Below are 20,838 nucleotides of genomic sequence, written 5' to 3' on the forward strand. Positions count from 1 at the left end.
CGGAGTTCACAGCAATCTAGAGTTTACAGTAATCTAGATTTTATAGTAATTTAGAGTTTACAGTAATCCAGAGTTTACAGTATTCCAGAATTCACAGTAGTCTAAAATTTACAGCAACTAGAGTTTACAATAATCTAGAGTTTACGGTAATCTAGATTTTATAGTAAAACCAGAGTTCACAGTAATCTAGAGTTCGCAGTAATCTAGAGTTTACAGTAATTTAGAGTTTACAGTAATTTAGAGTTTACAGTAATTTAGAGTTTACAGTAATTTAGAGTTTACAGTAATTTAGAGTTTACAGTAATCATGAGTTTACAATATTCATGAGTTTACAGTAATCATGAGTTTACAGTATTCCAGAGTTCACAGTATTCCAGAGTTCACAGTATTCCAGAGTTTACAGTAGTCTAAAGTTTACAGCAAACTAGAGTTTACAATAATCTAGAGTTTACAGTAATCCAGAGTTTACAGTAATCTAGAGTTTACAGTAATCCAGAGTTTATAGTAATCCAGAGTTTACAGTAATCTAGAGTAATCCAGAGTTAACAATAATCCACAGTTTTATAGTTTTTACAGTAATCCAGAGTTTACAGTAATCCTAAGTTTACAGTAAATCTAAAGAGACATTTTCAAGACTAAATAATAATAATAATAAAAAGTAATTCAGCAAAGTAGTACTTACTTCCGTTTGAAGAATTCCTTCAATATTCCAACAAATTTTAATTGTATATCCTTAATAGCGAACAAATAAGTGATAGGACCGTTGATAATATCATACTTTACAAGGTATGCCCCTTGTTTCAAATGTTTCGGGAAACATTTTTTAAATTAATAAGAAAACAATATTTTGAGAAAAAATTCTTGAAACCGTATTTTCAGAAAAGCTGTAAAAAAAGTTATACTTCCGGTTACGAATTTTGATTTCCTGGTGAGACAGAATTGGAGTGTAAAGTGTTAAATTTCAAATATTTTATAAATACTATGTACATACATATATACTGTACATAAACAGTAATAGCATATACTGAAAGCATTTTTTCAAAATAATAAATATCTAGCCGAACCTTGGGATTTATTTTTCTTCATTTTAATTAATTACGGAAGACAAAAAGTAGGCAACATTGATTATGCAAGTTGTGCTGCCGCTTATGGATAAAGACCGGAAAGTGTTACCTAGTTGTTCTGTACGTACTTTTGCCTCTTTCCTACACTGAGACTACTATGTGCAGCTGTACGGCTGACTGGCTTTGCGTTGTGAAGACTACATCCAAAACAGCCTATTGCTGAAAACTTTTAATGAGGTATTATGTAGTCTAGCCTCTCTGTCTCGCCCATCTACTGCTGCCAGTCAATGCCAGTCGGCTCTTCGCATTCTTAATCACCTCCTCTAAAGATTTTTACACACAAACAGGTGCGTGTGAGCAGCGCGAACTTTCAGCAGATCTGAGGACAAGAGCTAGGCATAATGGTAAAAGAGTAGTTGTGGACAAGGTTCGGCTTATAATACTTATTCCTAGAATTAGGCAACAAATTAAAAGGATCATAAAAATAAGGAATTTCGAAATTAGAAGGAAAACTGGAATAACTCATATGGTAAAAAAACAAAAAACCGGCTCTGCTGCTTAAAGTGATACTGGACGGGATATGTAGCCAGAATGAGAAGAGCACAGGAGTGCTTTAGGGAAGAAAAAAGCTCTACTGTGGCTGTGTCATGGACACGGCCGTGTGTTGTACGTGAATACGTTTACGTAACGGGTTATTTTTTTTATATAAAATATTTTTATTTATGTACTTAGGATGAAATCAAGGTAACAAATAATTACTGTGTTACAATATAACTTTATTAATTATAGGTCTGTGATACGAAAAGTACTCGCACAAATGGCGCACAAGATACATCGAGATTTCTTGTAAACGTTAAATCAATATAGGTATTACCTAACGTTGTTGGAAAAGTTTCAATATAAGACAAATTGAACTCGCTGAGCATGAAGTCGGGCAATGAGCGGTTTTGTGAGACATCAACATTAAAGTCTCCAACTATCATAATTGGTGTAGTAAGATCAGGGCTCTTAATCGGGTATAATTTTAGAGATGATTTTGGAATATTTTATCAACGATCGTAACATTAAGAGTTTAATTTCTGCTAACGCTGTGCCCGGATGGATATACACACACCCGAGTACGAATTTAAAGGTGCCATTGGCCTTTTTCGTTTACTAGACAGACATCACCAGCTTTTGCGTCTTTCATTTCCAAATAAATATCCGAAATGTCAATGTTAACTCTATTACAATCAGTGAAAGCTATTGATGTTGCGATATATGGCGACTCCACCGACTTTGCGACCTTTACTATTCGATTGTTCTTGAGAAGCCCTTTCCAACCATCTCTGTATTTGGTTTTGGCTTTTCGACGCCAATAGGCCGACATTATATATTTCTGGTAAGATTTTATTTTATTCTAACACATTATTATTTTCACTATCACTATTTTACACTAATGTTTTATATAAAATCGATAGATTGTTACTACAGCTGGCGATTAAAACGTAAACGAACATCGTAGCTTCTCCGAGTTAAAAGTTATACTAATTGCAAATCTCGATACGCAGCAAAATGATCTCAAAATGGCGGCGCTTCCCTCTCCATCGCGCGCGATGCGTCACAGTCCTCGTTATCGTAATGAATTCTTTGATCCTTTAGCTATCCAGTGGTCTAATTTAATTTTGGATGTAGACGATAGATTCGAAACTATATTGCAGATTAGACGAGTTAGATGTTCAGCCATTGTTACAACATAAACTTCAATTAACATTAACTCAGGCTAAAAAGAATTAATTTTGAAAAATTTGGTAAATTGCGATCGCCTCTGCCCATCTTCCCTGACTCTACAATCCAGTTGCTGAAGTAGAACACCACTGGGTACCGGAAACGTCGACCCTCTCGAAAACTCATCATTTCTGGCCACAACCAACTGTTGAGTTAGTAGGTTTATTTAAAATTCGATCGCAAACTATTTTTTTTTTTTTTTTTTTTTTTTTTTTTTTTTTTTTAATGATTTTAAGGCGCGTCAACATCTATGCTTTATCCAGTGCACTGCCGGCCTCCGGACAGTGTTCTCTCGTTACAGACAACACTGTCCATCACCGGACAGTGAGCTGTAAAAAGCTCCTAGAAAGAGAAAATCTAAGGGTTAGCAGCTGGATTCGAACCCGGGACCTCCGCGTGGGAATCGAGTACGCTAACCACATAGCTAATCCCTCCCCTATTGTTGTGAGCTAATTTATTGAGAAAAGAGGCTACATAGTTTTTGTTTTTGTTTTTTTTGTTTTAACTTTTAAGGCGTTTTAACTTCTCAGATCAGAAGCGCCCGCAGTTTCTTTTTTTTTCAGTAAATCTATGGCCAGACAGCTGGATTCGAACCCACAATCTTGGCATGAGAAACCAGTTCGGTAACTACTAAGCTAATCTCTTCTCCAGAAAAAAAAAGAAAAAGAAAATTAATGAAAATCTGCTGGGGAAACTCTCTTGACTTTCCCTTACCGCAGTAATTAGTGAAATCACAATTTCTTGGAAATTTACTACTTTTTGCCTTTGAGTTCCCATTTTTCCTTCCGTATTTGGGAATTAATTATTTTTTATTATTCTTTTAATTCCTGTACCTACTTCTAGGAAAAAGTGGAAACTGCTAGTAGGCAAATCTAGTCTAGCTAGACGCCACGGTAGCCTAGCGGTTAGAGGCTAGACTCGCAAAGTTAAGATGTATTGCGGTACTAGGCTATATTCCCAGTTTATACCTTTAATGGTTAATATGAGAAATTTACAGTAAAGTATGTTTGCTAGTCGCCACGATAGCCGAGCGGTTAGAGGCTAGACCCGCAAAGCTAACATGTATTGCGGTACTAGGCTATATTCCCAGTCTATAACTTTAATAGTTAATATGAGAAATTTGTAGTAAAGTATGTTTGCTAGTCGCCACGATAGCCGAGCGGTTAGAGGCTAGACTCGCAAAGTTAAGATGTATTGCGGTACTAGGCTATATTCCCAGTTTATACCTTTAATGGTTAATATGAGAAATTTACAGTAAAGTATGTTTGCTAGTCGCCACGATAGCCGAGCGGTTAGGGGCTAGACCCGCAAAGCTAACATGTATTGCGGTACTAGGCTATATTCCCAGTCTATAACTTTAATAGTTAATATGAGAAATTTGTAGTAAAGTATGTTTGCTAGTCGCCTCCGTCCGCAACACCTAATTGGTAGTTGGACCTTAAGCTCCGCTTAAAAAAAATAGGCGATTACTTTACTTTACTTTAGTCTAGCTTTGTCCGCGCCTACCTTTGCTGTGCTTTTTTTGGGAGTTCTATCACGATTTACCAAGTGTCTGGACAGTAGTTTTTTTTTATAAGTAAATCTTCACAATAGATTTTATTTACTTTTTAATTAAAAAAGTAAAAAGAAAGCCATTTTATCATTTTTGTTAAATTATTTTAATTTTCTTACGTAATTACCAAGCTTCTACTTGGTCAGAGATTTGTTTTACATAAGGGTTTAATTGAAAAATAACATATTTCATTTTTTAAATTAAAAATTCATTCAAAATCTTTTTTTGTAAATTACCATAGTAACAAAGATTACGCATAGCATGATGCTGAAATCAGCAGTTGGCTGTAAATTAGATGATCTAGAAATCAATACCACAAATGATTTCTTTGATTTACAGGTTCTGCTAAAATCTTTGATTAACAAGCTGATCCAGTCAAAGTAGGCGCACAAGTACAGATATCTGTGGTAGACAGCTCTATTTCCAGCAACCTTTGCACTACCACTTATCTTGCATTCCAGCACTAGATTGGCCAAGCCGACAGCCAGTCCTCCGCAGAGCAATGGTCCGCCGGAATCGCCAAAATATTGAGCAACGTTTCGCTCAATACGGCCGCAAATGTATAGCCGATTGCTCGTGTGACACCCACATCCGTCATGATCATGACTGGCTGTGAAATAGTTGACATGCAACCGTCTGTCAACAGACAACTGAGTTCGGCGTATTCCATAGCCAATCGCTTGGCATTCCCGTGGACGATTTATCGGTAGCCATTCATTTTCATCCACTTCAAGTATAGCCACATGTTTGAGCACTTCTTCGGGCACATCTACTTGGATCAAGGCGATATCATTGAACGTTTTACCAGATTTGTCCCTTCTTATGTAATGATTGTGTAAGATTACTTTCACTGGACGTAGTGTATACGCTGATGAATCATTGTAAACATTTGCACCAATTATAACAAACGTTTCGTGAATTTTGGCGTCGTCAAAACACTGGGCTGACGTGAGAATCCAACTGTTGCGAATAAAAAAGCCGGAACATATGGCTGGCTTGCCTTGTCCACGTATCTGGATAGCCACTATGTATGGTGCCTGTGTGATGTTTATATGCTCAACTGGACAACCGTCTTTGCTTTTGACATTTAGCATGGCATTCGCGGCATTACTTGCTGATCGGGAACTATCTAGATCCGTTTCACTGCTTGGTACTTTAGACGAAGTTTGGTGTTCGAGTTGAGGACCAACAAGTTCTAAGCATGGTGCAGACGAAGTTTCGAGTTCTAGTTGTCGACTGACAAGACTTATGCTTGGTACTGTAGTCGAAGTTTCGAGTTCTAGTTGAGGATTAACAAGTCTTACGCTCGGTATTGTAGTAGAAGTTTCGAGTTCTAGTTGAGGATTAACAAGTCCTATACTCATCAGACTTAAATTTCTATTCAAATCTACGTCACTAGAATACACGCTAAACACAAAAAATATTACAATCAATGACGTCATTACTATTTTAAGTTTCATTTTTCCTAGCACACTTAAAAATATTGTTTATACACAAAACTCTTAAGTTTGTAGCAAAATAAAAACATATGGTTTAGACAAAAAAAACAAATCCAATTTGGCATATGCTAGTGAAGAAATGTATAAACTAAGTTTAAGTATGTTAAGTACCTGAGGACAGGTTTAAAAGACTCTCTGTACTTCCAGAATTCATTAAAAGATTTTTTGCCAATTGCTATGATAAGATTCGCCCAAATAAATGGCTACCTTTACCACCCACGCAAGTACTTCGATGATGGGGAATCATTCAAGACTTTGAAAAGCCAAAAAAGGCTTACAATGCCTCCCACCACTTTAATGTCGCATATGAAACGCCGATTTTGATGGCAGTTCCAATTTACTGACTCGGCTATTCCACGTTTCTTTGATCGTTCCTTCGTCAGAGCTCCATTTCTTTTATTTACCGTTATTGCACTATTGTTAATCCACGATGTCGATTCTGAAATGTCGATTAAAGGGACTCATGAGAGCGGAAGTGAGTGTAATACCTCTAAATATAACATTTCGCATAATGTTCGACTCTGGGCGTTTTATATGGCCAAGGATGGTTAAATGTTTCGATTAAATCAGAGTTTCCAATAAAAAATGCTAAAAGTACCGGAAGTATAATGCTGCAGAATGGTGACTCAGCCCAACTTCCTCCCAACTGACTTACGGACTGCAACTGTACGGAACAGTTAAGCGTTCAAAATTAAACAGGAACCAAACCCTCTAGTTTGAACCATCCCTGACACACCCTTCTACGTGAGCAACCATACCATCCAAACAGACCGGTGAATCCCATCTGTTTCTGACCTTGCCCCATCCCGCTAACTCCAAACTTTACCTACACCACAATCCCTTAATCAGCCACTTGTCCCGCACTAACCTCCTCATCAAATCCTGCTTGCAGGCTGAGGCGCCGATGGATGAGATAAACAGGGCCTTCCTTCGTATTCAATGCACTCGGTATTTTACTTTAACCGACTTATGATGATCATCGTTGAAGTCCTGCCAGTGATTTTTATTTTACTTATTTACTTATTTTTTATTTTATCTTGTTTTTACTTTACTTTTTACTTTATTTTATTTTCGTTTCTATTTCAAGATACAGTAAAAATGCATGCTACAGGAATGTGGGCAACCTGGTTGTCAACTCCAAAAAAAAAAAAATAAAATAAATAAAAACACAATCTGATACTTTAATTAAAAACAATAATTATAAATATGATGAAGGTTAGATGGTGAATTATGAAGGGCGATTTAGCAGGCGCGGATGACATCATGCTGCTACATTGTCCAGGAAAAGCAGGCACATACTTGCTGATCCATGGGAAATAGGCACAAAGACGGGTAAAGGTGAAATAGGTTTCCAGGGTGCACAAAGTATAAATGGCGCCACATTGATGCGCTGCGCTTCCGATACCATATACCATTCCTTTGCAAATCAGCGGGCCTCCTTTATGGACGGAACATGATGGTGACCAGGAAGGCAGTTTGCCGCAGAGAAGGTTACCATCATTTTTTTTGCAACCACATCCTGCCCATTTATTATAGTCAATATCGTAAATATTCAACTTCAAAAGTGTATTATTATTACGGACATTATTGTCGAAACCTAATGCAACACACTTACGCACATCTTTAAGTTGTGGATATGTGTGCCAATATTGTGCAGGAATATAATCAGAACCACTCCTATAGGCAATCTTGGATTCATCCATCTGCACATTATTCGATTGACGTAACTTGATCAAAGCAATGTCGTTGGCCCCTGAAGGACCAGGGTATTCAGGATGTAACCATACTTGTAGGGAACTGACCTGGTTTACCGTTTCGGCGGTGTAATCATCAACGCCAAATATGACCACAGCTTTTCTATCTCTAGAATTTCTTCTATCAAAACAGCTGGCCGCTGTCACTACCCAGTACTTATGTAGGAAAATCCCAGAGCACACCCTTCTTGTAGGATCTTCTTTAGAGGGAATGATGACTGCGGCCACGTAGAGTGCTTCGGTTATGCTCTTCTGAAGTTCAGAGTCTAACCCTCGTTTTGCAACCTTCCCAACCATCTCCTTATTGGTCAGATTTCCAGCTCGAGCATAGTGCGCTAATAGTAGTGCCACTACAACTATCTTAATTAAACCGTCCAAGAACATCTTTATATAATTATTGCTTAGAATTTGTAACAAGCTACATCACCTAATTGTTCTGATTTCTTCTTAAGGGAACGCTATTTTATAAACATAATTTGGATAATTGGAAATGGTTTATTAAACTCTCTCATATGCGCATTAAATTTCAACATATGCGCATTCGTAATAATTTCACATGATCGATAAAAATATCAGACCAAATGATTAATAAAAGCATATTTCACAAATTAAAAAAGGTGTACCTAATTAAATTTACCTTAGACTTCACTAAAACGTTATTTGATTACACGTTTGCTTTCGAAGAATCGTTTTTGATAAAATCTAGAAAAACGGAAAAATCGATTTAGTAAAGTGAACTTCTGGTTAATCGATATAATTACCAATCGATATGATCGATATATTTTCTGTGACTGGTTTTTGAGATTGACAAATATATTGTAAGTATAATTGTAAATCATTGAATCTATACTCTTTTTTTTGGTAACAGTGTTTACACTATTAACATTGATTAATTGCAACAACTTGTATTTGTGTTTAGCAATAACTGGCTGGTAGGTTTTTAAATATTGTAATTCTTAATAAATTCTATCAAAGAAGAATACACGTAGATATTATTTGAGAATATTATCTCCTTAAAATAGAGGGGACCAGTGCAATATCTCGAGATCTCATTAAAAAACTTTTCCCTTTCTTTTTTGTAATTAGGGCAAACCTTAACTACATGTTCAAAATCCTCCGTCTCATTTACATCTCCTACAAAGAGGAGATTCCAATAACTGAATCTGTACTTAAAAACTGACAAATCCATTCTGTAAAGCGCTAATTCAGTCGTTGTGTGAACTTCGTACAGTCAACATCGGTAAAAAGTGTCTACTGCACTGTGTTCTTTTCTCAACTATACAGGGTGGCCAGAGTTATATGCTCCACCCACTTTTTTCTTTAACGGCGGGAAATTTCGAAAAAATAAAAAAACACGTATTTAATCATTTTTAGTCTAGTTAAACTCGGCACAATCCACGGGTAGGCAAGCCCACGCTTTGCTTGTAGCAGCACTTATGGTGGCGAAGTCAAGATCTAGACAGGCTAGATGTATTCGACGTTCAGGTTGTTTTTTCTACAAACGTTTGGTGTGGAATTTTAGGAAATCAACTAATCGGCCCATACTTCTACAGAGAGAACTTAATTGCTAACTTTTTTTTTAAGAGATTTTTTACTAGTTCTGCTTAAAGATGTTTCTCTACAACGTCGGCTAGATATGTAACATATTTTCAATAAGATGATTGCCCGGTACATAATGCGAGAGTTGTTCGAGGTTACCTGGACAGAAATTTCCATGAAAAGTGCTTATGGAATCATTGATCCATCCAATGGCCACCTCGATCTCTGGACTTAACCCCAATGGACTATTTTTGAAATCGGATTATATTACGAAAGTCATTAAAAATCGCTATAGGAATACTGATAAAGGACCATATGTAGTCAATTTAGAAGGTAATAAGGGAAAACTAGGTAAAGTACATAGAATGGCATTAGGTAAGTGGCTGTTTTAAATCAGCTAGCGCACATAAAGACGACATAATCGATATATCAGTCAGTGGTCAGAACAGGATGAAAGTAACTACACGTACCCCACAGGCCGCTAACGAATTGTTAAATCTGGACATTTTCAAAGAAAGAGAAATAGCTGCGAACATACCCAATTTTAGAGTTCAATGTACGGGTGTCATCAGAGATGTTGAGGTTGATTTGGAGGAAAGTGAGATCTTAACTGAACTCATCTCCCCCTTCTCTGCTATTAGCATTAGACGACTTACGCGTAAAAAATATATTAATAACAATCTTCTAACTAAAAAACTTCCAGTATGTTTTATTGATTTTGACAGCCAAACTCTGTCACAGTTTGTATCAAGATGCAAAGTAGAACCCTATATTCCCTCTATAAGGCAGTGTAAAAACTGTCTGCGTTTCAGACACTCTGAAGACCAGTGCCGCAGTAAAACTAGGTGCGAACATTGCGCAGAAAATCACAATATCAGCGATTGTCCTGTGGCCGAGGCTATAATGCCGGTATGGGTGCACTGCCATGGAGAGCACAGATATACTTTCAGAGACTGCCCTGTCAAAATGGCACAAAAAAATGCTATAAAAAAATAAAATTATAACCAAAAACACATTCGCCACTCGACACAAAAAATAAATTTGACATCCTTAGTGATGATGAATTTCCTGTTTTACCTGAAACTAGCTCCACAATACCTAACAAAAAGAAAAATAGTATAAAAAAAAATGCATATAAAGTTAAAGAAATTTTGTCCAAACAGTATCGTGTTTCAATGAAATCAAATAAACTCAGTACTGACAATCAAACAGCTTATAATAACAGTGAGCAGAATACAAACCAATCAACCAATAAGATATACAGACAAACTACAGACGTTATACGTCAGAACAGACTGACAGACAAACAAACTACCAACTTAATACAACAGAATCCACATATGGTCCTCAACCTATCACAGATGATTCTCAAGATAGTAATTTATAATATAATTTGCATTTAATTCACAAAATCAAAAATATAGATTCCAATAAAAGCGAGATATTTAAATTCATAACTTATAACTTGGAAGAAATTCTTTCTAAGTTTAATAATAGTGCCAGAATAAGTACAGATTCTAAACAAATTCCTCCCATAAACAATACTACTGATAAAGGTGAATTAAATAGTGCACACCACTCTGCACAACACAAACCATAATATTACTAATACTCACTCAACATTTCTTTACTATACTCCATTTATATTATTATAATACGTACAACATGAAATTTTTCTGTAATCTATCACTTATATGATTCGATGGCGGGCTTTTCAAATATAATAAAACTTTAAACATTATTAATATACTGCAGTTAACTATCAGACTGATAATTCAAATTAATGGTAATGATTTAGAAATACTTCTCATTCCAAACAATATAAAACCAATATCAAGACCTCCCAAACTAGTACTGAACATATTTCAATCGTTTAACACATCTGTTAACAACTTTTTCAACGTCAAATGACGATTTCAATACTTCAGTTAAATATTTGCAGCATTTCAAGCAATAGAAACTATTTAGAAGCTTACTTAAAGATAAATAATATAGATGTCGCTATATTATCTGAGACCTGGCTCAAGCGTAATAGAACATTTCGTATTTCTGGCTACTTTATAGTTCGAGCGGATCGGAAAGATGGATACGGTGGTTCCTGCATTCTAATTAAAAATAAATTGTATTTTTCTGAGCTTAAAATTAGTGACAATTTTAACAACCATACCATTCAAATATCCGGAATTTCTCTGAACATTCGTAACATAGAATTACAAATTCTCTCCATCTAAAAGCTCACCAAAACATAAAATCTCCTCTGATTTTTGGGTATCGCTAATGAGATCAGTAAAACAACCGGTTCTCATATGTGGTGACCTTAATGCCCACCATAGGAGTTACGGATGCGCATTTGACGACTACGAAGGCAGACAATTAATAGACGCGATTAATTCGTAATGAACGATGGGTCTCCCACTTTGTTCAGTAGATTAGATTGTCGACCATCTGCAATTGATGTATCTCTTTGCTCACCCTCTCTATTAGCAAGATGCGAGTGGAAGGTAATAACAGAACCCCTTGGATCAGATCACTTGGGCATCCATATTGACATAGACAAAAATAGATTCCAAGCTCCAACTAACACAAACTCCCAATTTTAAAAAAATGGAAATTGAAATCTGCAAACTGGGAGGAGTTCTCATTGGAGGCCGACCAGCTACTCGTATTTTCTACCTTAGAATTTACCTCTGATATCCAAACCAATTACAATAGATTTGTCAGTTCTATTCTCAGAGCCGCTGAGAAAACTATACCGCAATCAAAACCCTATAAGGGCCATTAGCCTACTGCCCCGAGAAAGCCGTGGTGGGATGATGAGTGCGACAGGGTCAGAAGAGCTAACATTGAAGCATTTAAACAATTCAAAAAAAAATCTACCCTATCAAACTTTATAAATAGCAAAAGATGCACTGCGCTTTGTCGGAAAACATATAAGGCCAAAAAACAAACTAAGTGGATCGAATTTTGTAATTCATTTAATTCGCAGACAACTATAATACAAGTGTGGGATGGGGTGCGGGCTCTCAGCCGCGGGCATATCCCTTCCCCTCAAACTGATGACAATTGGATTCCCGATTTCCAAGACTCTCTCACACCAGAAATAGTTCCTGAAATAGTACCTGAAATTTCCTATGTCCCTATAAAGTAACTGACCCTTTTAATTATGCAGAACTGCTCCATGCTGTCAAAACGAATACCAACACCTCACCGGGAGTTGATACCATACCCAAAGCTCTTTCACCTATCGGAACGGGGAAAAAGAACACGCTACGCATGTCTAATGACATATGGATGAACCACACAGATATGGAAGACTGGAGCAAACAAAGTGTAATACCGTTGCTCAAACCAAAGAAAGATCCTGCTGATTGCCAGTCATATAGGCCTCTAGCTCTCTCATCGTGTGTCTGTAAGACTTATGAACGCCTCATAAAAACTCGTCTTGAGTGGTGGATAGAAACGGAATGCAAACTTCCGAGTTACCAAAATGGATTTTGGAAAAAACGTAGCACATAGGATGCACTATCTAACTTCGTAATGGACATTCACCACGCATTCTCTGATAATAAGTTTACTGTGGCGGCCAATATCGTTCTGACGAGAGCATATAACAACGCCAGCATAACCTTACTGTTCAAAAAATTAATAAGTATGGGAGTTCCATCCCGCATAACATCCCATATATACAACCTGTTCCATGAACGACTGATATCAGTTCGTTATAAAGGAAAAGTACATGGACCACGTTACACACATATAGGACTACCGCAGGGAGCAATGCTCAGCCCTATTTTATTCAACTTGTACACGGCGGACCTGAGTACCATTCCAAGAGCTGATGACAAAATTTCTCAGTTTGCCGACGACATAATTCTATATAGTCAGACGAAATCGCTTGAAGCAGCCATCGAAGCGCTTGATAGAGCTATGCAGTCATTTAGTGACTGGTACAACAATGTGGGCATGACTGTCTCCGATAGCAAGAGCAGCGTAACAAGTCTTCACAAGACGTAGAAAAGTACAACCTGACATCCCCTGGGTGGTGCTGGGAAAATTCAGCCTTCGCATAGAACCGGTGATGAAGACGTTGGGAGTGTATATGGATGGAAAACTCCTTTGGAGGTCACACATAGAATATCTAGTTGCTAAGTGTGAACAGAATCTTAATTTTTTAAGATTTATAAATAATAAAAAGTATGGAGCAGACATAAAGACGTCTCTAATGACTTATCGCCAGTTGATATTCTCTAAAATCGATTAGGTTGTTTCCTTTTTGGGGACTCCTCACCTACACAGCTCCAAAAAGTTGACCGCATACAATACAGAGCCCTGCGAACATGCCTGGGCGCTCTGAACTCTACTCCCACAAACGCGCTGTTAACGGAGGCGAAAGAGGCTCCATTGAAAGTTAGAAGGAATTTGTTAGCCTCCCGATTCCTAGCTGATAGATTGTCCTTGATAAATCAACCCGTCATCGAAAGGATAAGTAGACTCGCTCCCAGAATCCTTACTGAAAGTTATTGGCAAAGAAAGAGATCACCAATTCTAGTAGATCGATTTCACTTGTCGCAATTCATGGTATCCTTCCACAGGACTGAAAACCTTCCTACCTTTTCTTTCGAGTTGGAATGTTCTCTGGGTATACCGGAATATGTTCTAACTAATTTTTACCGTTACAACAAAGAAATTCCTGAGTCGGCCAATACTGAAAGCTTAATGTTTCCCTGGTGCTTACTATTTATATACTGATGGGTCAAAATCCTCGAAGGGGGGTCGGTTGCTCTGTCTATGATCCGCAAAGCAATTCCAGCATGTTGTATAAGCTCCACTGTAATGCTTCAGTTTTTACTGCAGAACTCACTGCCATAAACAAATGCCTACACTCACTTCCGTCAATAGCAGCTCAGTCTATAATAATATTCTCTGACAGCAAAAGTGTCCTGACCAAACTAAAAAAAAACCCGGCCTCAACTCCGCGTTCATTATGCTCGAAACCGCACACCTAGTAAATATGGCGATCCGTAATGGTAAAATGGTTCGGTTGATCTGGATAAAGGGTCATTTAGGAATTCCCGGCAATGAGATCGCAGATTCTAGAGCAAAGGAGGCGATAAACCTGCAGTGCCTCCAATCTGAAAATCTGTTACCCTCAGACATAAAAATTTTTTGCAAAGATCTCCCATTATAAGGAATGGTCCTTAGAATACGAAAATTCTAAAAATCCTTAGAGGAAAATTTTACATTTCCCTCCAACCAACAATACCAAAAATACCATGGTTTAAAGAATACTGCGAGAATAGAAGATTTTTTACAACAATGTTTAGACTCCGATTCAATCACAACTTCTCCCCTCATCACTTGTCACGTATTGGTATTTTTGCACATAGTAACTGTTTATGTTCTTCTGAATCAGTGGTTGATGCCAACCATCTGATCCTGGATTGTAAGAGCTACCAAAAAGATAGAAATAAATTATGGAATGCAATAACTGGAACAAAATGTCCACTACCCGCCAACCTGCACACTATCCTCACTAAACCAGATCATGAACTGTATCTGGCTATTTATGACTTCATAATCAAAAATGACATCCCTGTTTAAGAGCACAATAGTGGCAACCCCAACAATTGTGTTAATGGTGGTAGTAAAGTAGGTAAACTATATTGGTGGCATAATAATAGTAATGATGATGATGATGGTAGTAACACAGTGATAATAATAATGGCACCAGAATAGTATGAATAAATATTATCCATCAGAACATAGGTAATCTCTGGCTAATCTGTCTCAGCAGGAAGCCATAAAAAAAAAAAAAAAATTAAGCGGTAATTCCAATTGACCGATTTTGGGGTGGACCAAAACCTGATTTTGGAGCCTAAGAGAATTATGGTGACTATTAATATGGAAATACCAACAGGCAGCGTACATCTTCTACGACCAACTAACGGCCTGAAATGTCGATTGAAGGATCTCATGAGAACGGAAGTGAGTGTAATACCTCTAAATATAACATTTCCCATATCCCGTTAACTCCAAACTTTACCTAGACCATAATCCCTTAATCAGCCACTTGTCCCGCACTAACCTCCTCATCAAATCCATCTCGCAGACTGAGGCGCCGATGGCTTCGCGATCACCTAGTCGCTAAGATAAACAAGACCAGCCTTCGTATTCAATCCATTCGGTATTTTACATTAACCGGTTTATGATGGTCATCGTTGGATGGCCTTCTTTCAAGTCCTGCCAGTAATTTTATTTTACTTATTTATCTATTTATTTATTATTTTATCTTGTTTTTACTTTACTTTTTACTTTATTATATTTTAGTTTCTATTTCAGGATACAGTAAACAGGATACAGTAAACAGGATACAGTGAACATACATGCTACAGGAATGTGAGCAACCTGTTTGTCAACTCCAAAAAAATATAAATAATTAAAAACACAATCTGATACTTTAATTAAAAGCAATAATTATAAATATGATGAAGGATAGATGGTGAATTATGAAGGGTGATTTAGCAGGCGCGGATGACAGCCAGCTGTTACATTCTTCTGCAAAATTAGGCACATACTTGCTGATCCATCGGAAGTGAAAACAAAGGTAAGTAAATTTGAAGTAGATTTCATCGTAACAGGGACGGGAGACCTTTCCAGAGACACATCGATACGTGGTGCTTGCTATACCAACTACCAAACCTCCGCAAATCAGCGTGCCACCTTTATCAAAGTTGTTTAAACATGGTTCATGCAAGTTCTGCAGGTTGCCGCAAAGAGTGCCACGATTATTTCTCTTACAACCACATTCTCTCAAATCATAGTTAATATCGTAAAGATTGTAGTGCAAAAGAGTATCATTATGGATATTCTTGCCGAAACCTAATCCCATACAAGGATAGATATCGTGATTATTATATGGGAAAGCATAATCATCCAGTTTGACTTTCTCGGATTTATCCATCTGCACTTTATTCGACTGACGTAACATGATCAAGGCAATGTCGTTGGCCCCTGAAGGAGCATCGTATTCATGATGTAACCATACATGTATGGAACCTACCTCGTTTACCGTTTCGGCAGTGTAATCATCAACGCCAAATATGACCACAGCTTTTCTATCTATAACCTCTCTTCCATCAAAACAGCTGGCCGCTGTCAAAACCCAGAACTCATTTAGAAAAAACCCAGAGCACACGCTTCTTGTAGGATCTTCTTTAGAGGGAATGATGATTGCGGCCACGTAGAGTGCTTCGGTTATGCTCATATGAAGATCAGACGATAATTCTCGTTTTGCAACCTTCCCAAACATCTTCTGATTGGTCAGATTTCCAGCTCTAGCATAGTGCGCTAACAGTAGTGCCACTACAACTATCTTAATTAAACCGTCCAAGAACATCTTTATATAATTATTGCTTAGAATTTGTAACAAGCAACATCACATAAGTGTTCTGATTTCTTCTCAAGGGAACGCCATTTTATAAACATAATTTGGACAATTTGAAATATTTTGGTTTACTAAACTCTCTAAATTTCAACATATGCGCATAAGTAATAATTTCATATGATCGATAAAAGTATCGAAATGATCAATACCAAATGATTAATAACCGCATAATTAATAAATTTACTTAAAAAAGGTGTACATAATTAAATTTACCTTAGACTTCACTAAAACGTTATTTGATTACACGTTTGCTTTCCAAGAATCGTTTTTGACAAAATCTCGAAAAAAGGAAAAATCGATTTAGTCAAGTGAACTTCTGGTTAATCGATATAATGAACAATAGATATGATCTATATATTTTCTCTGACTCTGGTTTTTGTGATGGGCTAATACATTCCAAGTATAATTAGAAATCATTGAAGCCGTACTTAAAAACTGACAAATACATTTTGTAAAGCGGTAATTCCATTTGACTGATTTTGGGATTCTAGGAAGTACTGCGATCGTCAGGAATGAGAGTTTTCACCGGGAAAATCCGTTTTTATCGGTCGTATAAATGGTTTCCTTAAAAGGTAGATCGTAAGGAAACCTTATTTAGGAACCGAAGAGAATTATGGTGAACATTCTTTGATTTTGAGTAACACCGCATTACACCCAAAAACCAACATAGGAATATCGCTTTTTCGGTTTCGAGGAACCTCTAATCGAACACTTCCGGTGAAAATTTATGTTAAACTAGATTTCAGTCGAACTTTTCAGCCTCCTGTCGTCAATCTAAAACATTTCTCTGGATCTGAAAAACAGATTTTCCCGGTGAAAACTCTCATTCCTGACGATCGCCGTACTTCCTAGAATTCCCAATAGGAGAAGAGAGAATGAACCTAGTAACATCGTGTATGCTATTAAAATGGAAATACCAACAGGCAGCGCACATCTTCTACGACCAACTAACGGCCTGAAGTGTCGATTGAAGGGACTCATGAGAGCGGAAATAAGTGTAATACCTCTAAATATAACATTTCGCATAATGTTCGATTCTGGGCCTTTTTTATGGCCAAGGATGGTTAAATGTTTCGATTAAATCAGAGTTTCCAATAAAAAATGCTAAAAGTACCGGAAGTTTTATGCTGCAGAATGGTGACTCAGCCCAACTTCCTCCCAACTGACTTACGGACTGCAACTGTACGGAACAGTTAAGCGTTCAAACTTAAACAGGAACCAAACCCTCTAGTTTGAACCATCCCTGACACACCCTTCTACGTGAGCAACCATACCATCCAAACATACCGGTGAATCCCATCTGTTTCTGACCTTGCCCCATCCCGCTAACTCCAAACTTTACCTACACCACAATCCCTTAATCAGCCACTTGTCCCGCACTAACCTCCTCATCAAATCCTGCTTGCAGGCTGAGGCGCCGATGGATGAGATAAACAGGGCCTTCCTTCGTATTGAATGCACTCGGTATTTTACTTTAACCGACTTATGATGATCATCGTTGAAGTCCTGCCAGTGATTTTTATTTTACTTATTTACTTATTTTTTATTTTATCTTGTTTTTACTTTACTTTTTACTTTATTTTATTTTCGTTTCTATTTCAAGATACAGTAAAAATGCATGCTACAGGAATGTGGGCAACCTGGTTGTAAACTCCAAAAAAATATAAATAATTAAATAAAAACACAATCTGATACTTTAATTAAAAACAATAATTATAAATATGATGAAGGTTAGATGGTGAATTATGAAGGGCGATTTAGCAGGCGCGGATGACATCATGCTGCTACATTGTCCAGGAAAAGCAGGCACATACTTGCTGATCCATGGGAAATAGGCACAAAGACGGGTAAAGGTGAAATAGGTTTCCAGGGTGCACAAAGTATAAATGGCGCCACATTGATGCGCTGCGCTTCCGATACCATATACCATTCCTTTGCAAATCAGCGGGCCTCCTTTATGGACGGAACATGATGGTGACCAGGAAGGCAGTTTGCCGCAGAAAAGGTTACCATTATTTTTTTTACAACCACATCCTGCCCATTTATTATAGTCAATATCGTAAATATTCAACTTCAAAAGTGTATTATTATTACGGACATTATTGTCGAAACCTAATGCAACACACTTATGCACATCTTTAAGTTGTGGATATGTGTCCCAATATTTTGCAGGAATATAATCAGAACCACCCCTATGGCCTCACGATCACCTAGTAGCTAAGATAAACAAGACCAGCATTCGTATTCAATCCATTCCGTATTTTACTTTAACCGACTTATCAAGGTCATCATTGGATGGCCTACTTTCAAGTCCTGCCAGTGATTTTATTTTATTTATTTATTTATTTATTATTTTATCTTGTTTTTACTTTACTTTTTACTTTATTTTATTTTAGTTTCTATTTCAGGATACAGTAAACAGGATACAGTGAATATACATGCTACAGGAATGTGAGCAACCTGTTGGTCAACTCCAAAAAAAATAAATAAATAAAAACCCAAGCTGACACTTTAATTAAATACAATAATTACAAATATGATGAAGGTTAGATGGTGAATTATGAATTGCGATTTAGCAGGCGCGGATGACATCCAGCTGTAACATTGTCTTGAGAAATTAGGCACATACCTGCTGATCCATTGGAAATGGGGACAAAGATAAGTAAATCTGAAGTAGGTTCGCCGAGAACACAATGTATCGTACACCGTTGGGCCACATTGATATGCGGTGCTTGCTATACCGACTACCAACCCTTCGCAAATCAGCGGGCCACCTTTATAGGTGAAACATGGGTCTTGCAAAATATACAGGTTGCCGCAGAGAGAGCTAGGATTATTACTGATACAACCACATGCTCTCGAATCATAGTTAATATCGTAAAGATTATAGTGCAAAACTGTATCATTATGGATACTCTTGCCAAAACCTAATCCCATACAAAAATGGCTATGTTTACCACCGTACGACGACCATTGGTAAGAATAATCATCCACTTTGACAATCTTGGTACTATCCATCTGCACATTATTCGACCGACGTAACTCGATCAAAGCAATGTCGTTGTCCTTTGAAGGAGCATCGTATTGAGGGTGTAACAATACTTTTATGGAACCTACCTCGTTTACCGTTTCGACGGTGTAATCCTCAACGCCAAATATGACCACAGCTTTTCTATCCTTAATTATTCTTCCATCAAAACAGCTGGCCGCTGTGGCTACCCAGAACTCATGTAGGAAAATCCCAGAGCACACGCTACTTGTAGGATCTTCTTTAGAGGGAATGATGATTGCGGCCACGTAGAGTGCTTCGGTTATGCTCATATGAAGAGCAGACGATAATCCTCGTTTTGCAACCTTCCCAGCCAAATTCTGATTGGTCAGATTTCCAGCTTCTGCATAGTGCCCTAACAGTAGTGCCACTACAACTAACTTAATTAAACCGTCCAAATACATCTTATATAATTATTGCCTAGAATTTGTAACAAGCTACATCACATAAGTGTTCTGATTTCTTCTTAAGGGAACGCTAATTTATAAACATAATTTGGATAATTTGAAATATTTTGGTTTAATAAACTCTATAAATTCAACATATGCGCATTCGTAATAATTTCACATGATCGATAAAAGTAGAGGACCAAATGATTAATAACCGTATATTTCATAAATTTACTTAAAAAAGGTGTTCTTAATTAAATATACCTTAGACGTACCTAAAACGTTATTTGATTACAAGTTTGCTTTCGAGGAATCGTTTTTGATAAAATCTCGAAAAACGGAAACATCAATTTAGTCAAGTGAACGTCTGGTTATTCGATATAATGACCAATCGATATGATCGATATATTTTCTCTGACTCTTGTTTTTGTGATGGACAAATATATGGCAAGTATCATTGGAAATTATTGAAGCCGCAATTAAAAACTGACAAATCCATCCCACAAAGCGGTAATTCCAATTGACCGATTTTAGGATGAACCAAAACCTTATTTAGGAATCGAAGAGAATTACGGTGAACATTCTTTGATTTTGAGTAACACCTCATTACACCCAAAGACCAACATGGGAAAATCACTTTTTCGGTTTCAAGGAACCTCTAATCGAACACTTCTGGTGAAAGTTTATGTTAAACTAGATTTCGGTCGAACTTTTCAGCTTCCTGTGATCAATCTAAAACAATTCTCTGGAACTGAAAAACGGATATTCCCGGTGAAAAGGC

General features: G+C 37.1%; 4 protein-coding genes across 21 annotated transcripts in view; all 4 read right to left on the minus strand.

Moving 5' to 3' along the window:
* gogo (thrombospondin-1 like protein golden goal) overlaps nt 1-20,838 on the minus strand; it is a 499,603-nt gene that overhangs the window by 300,415 nt on the left and 178,350 nt on the right. The window lies entirely within an intron of this gene.
* LOC141452216 (chymotrypsin-1-like) lies at nt 1,071-6,951 on the minus strand. The gene has a single exon (XM_074124145.1). It carries the CDS (start codon nt 5,841-5,843, stop codon nt 4,596-4,598), a length of 1,248 nt encoding a protein of 415 aa, XP_073980246.1. The 5' UTR covers nt 5,844-6,951; the 3' UTR covers nt 1,071-4,595.
* Nucleotides 6,819-8,020, minus strand: LOC141445975 (serine protease 52-like). The gene is made up of 2 exons (XM_074112271.1): nt 7,295-8,020; nt 6,819-6,872 (listed from the first exon to the last, which is right to left on the minus strand). Exons 1-2 carry the CDS (start codon nt 8,018-8,020, stop codon nt 6,819-6,821), a joined length of 780 nt encoding a protein of 259 aa, XP_073968372.1.
* Nucleotides 18,291-20,227, minus strand: LOC141452224 (trypsin-3-like). The gene has a single exon (XM_074124153.1). It carries the CDS (start codon nt 20,070-20,072, stop codon nt 19,131-19,133), a length of 942 nt encoding a protein of 313 aa, XP_073980254.1. The 5' UTR covers nt 20,073-20,227; the 3' UTR covers nt 18,291-19,130.

The sequence above is a fragment of the Rhodnius prolixus genome, unplaced genomic scaffold (assembly GCF_049639745.1).
Source record: "Rhodnius prolixus isolate KJV_2025 unplaced genomic scaffold, Rpr scaffold_1, whole genome shotgun sequence".
Classification (NCBI taxonomy): domain Eukaryota; kingdom Metazoa; phylum Arthropoda; class Insecta; order Hemiptera; family Reduviidae; genus Rhodnius; species Rhodnius prolixus.

Coding starts and splice junctions, on each gene's coding strand:
- LOC141452224 (XM_074124153.1), bottom strand. CDS start 20,072: ATGTATTTGGACGGTTTAATTAAGTTAGTTGTAGTGGCACTACTGTTA.
- LOC141452216 (XM_074124145.1), bottom strand. CDS start 5,843: ATGAAACTTAAAATAGTAATGACGTCATTGATTGTAATATTTTTTGTG.
- LOC141445975 (XM_074112271.1), bottom strand. CDS start 8,020: ATGTTCTTGGACGGTTTAATTAAGATAGTTGTAGTGGCACTACTATTA. Junction 6,873..7,294: donor CGCTGATTTGCAAAGGAATG/GTATATGGTATC, acceptor AATCACTGGCAG/GACTTCAACGATGATCATCA.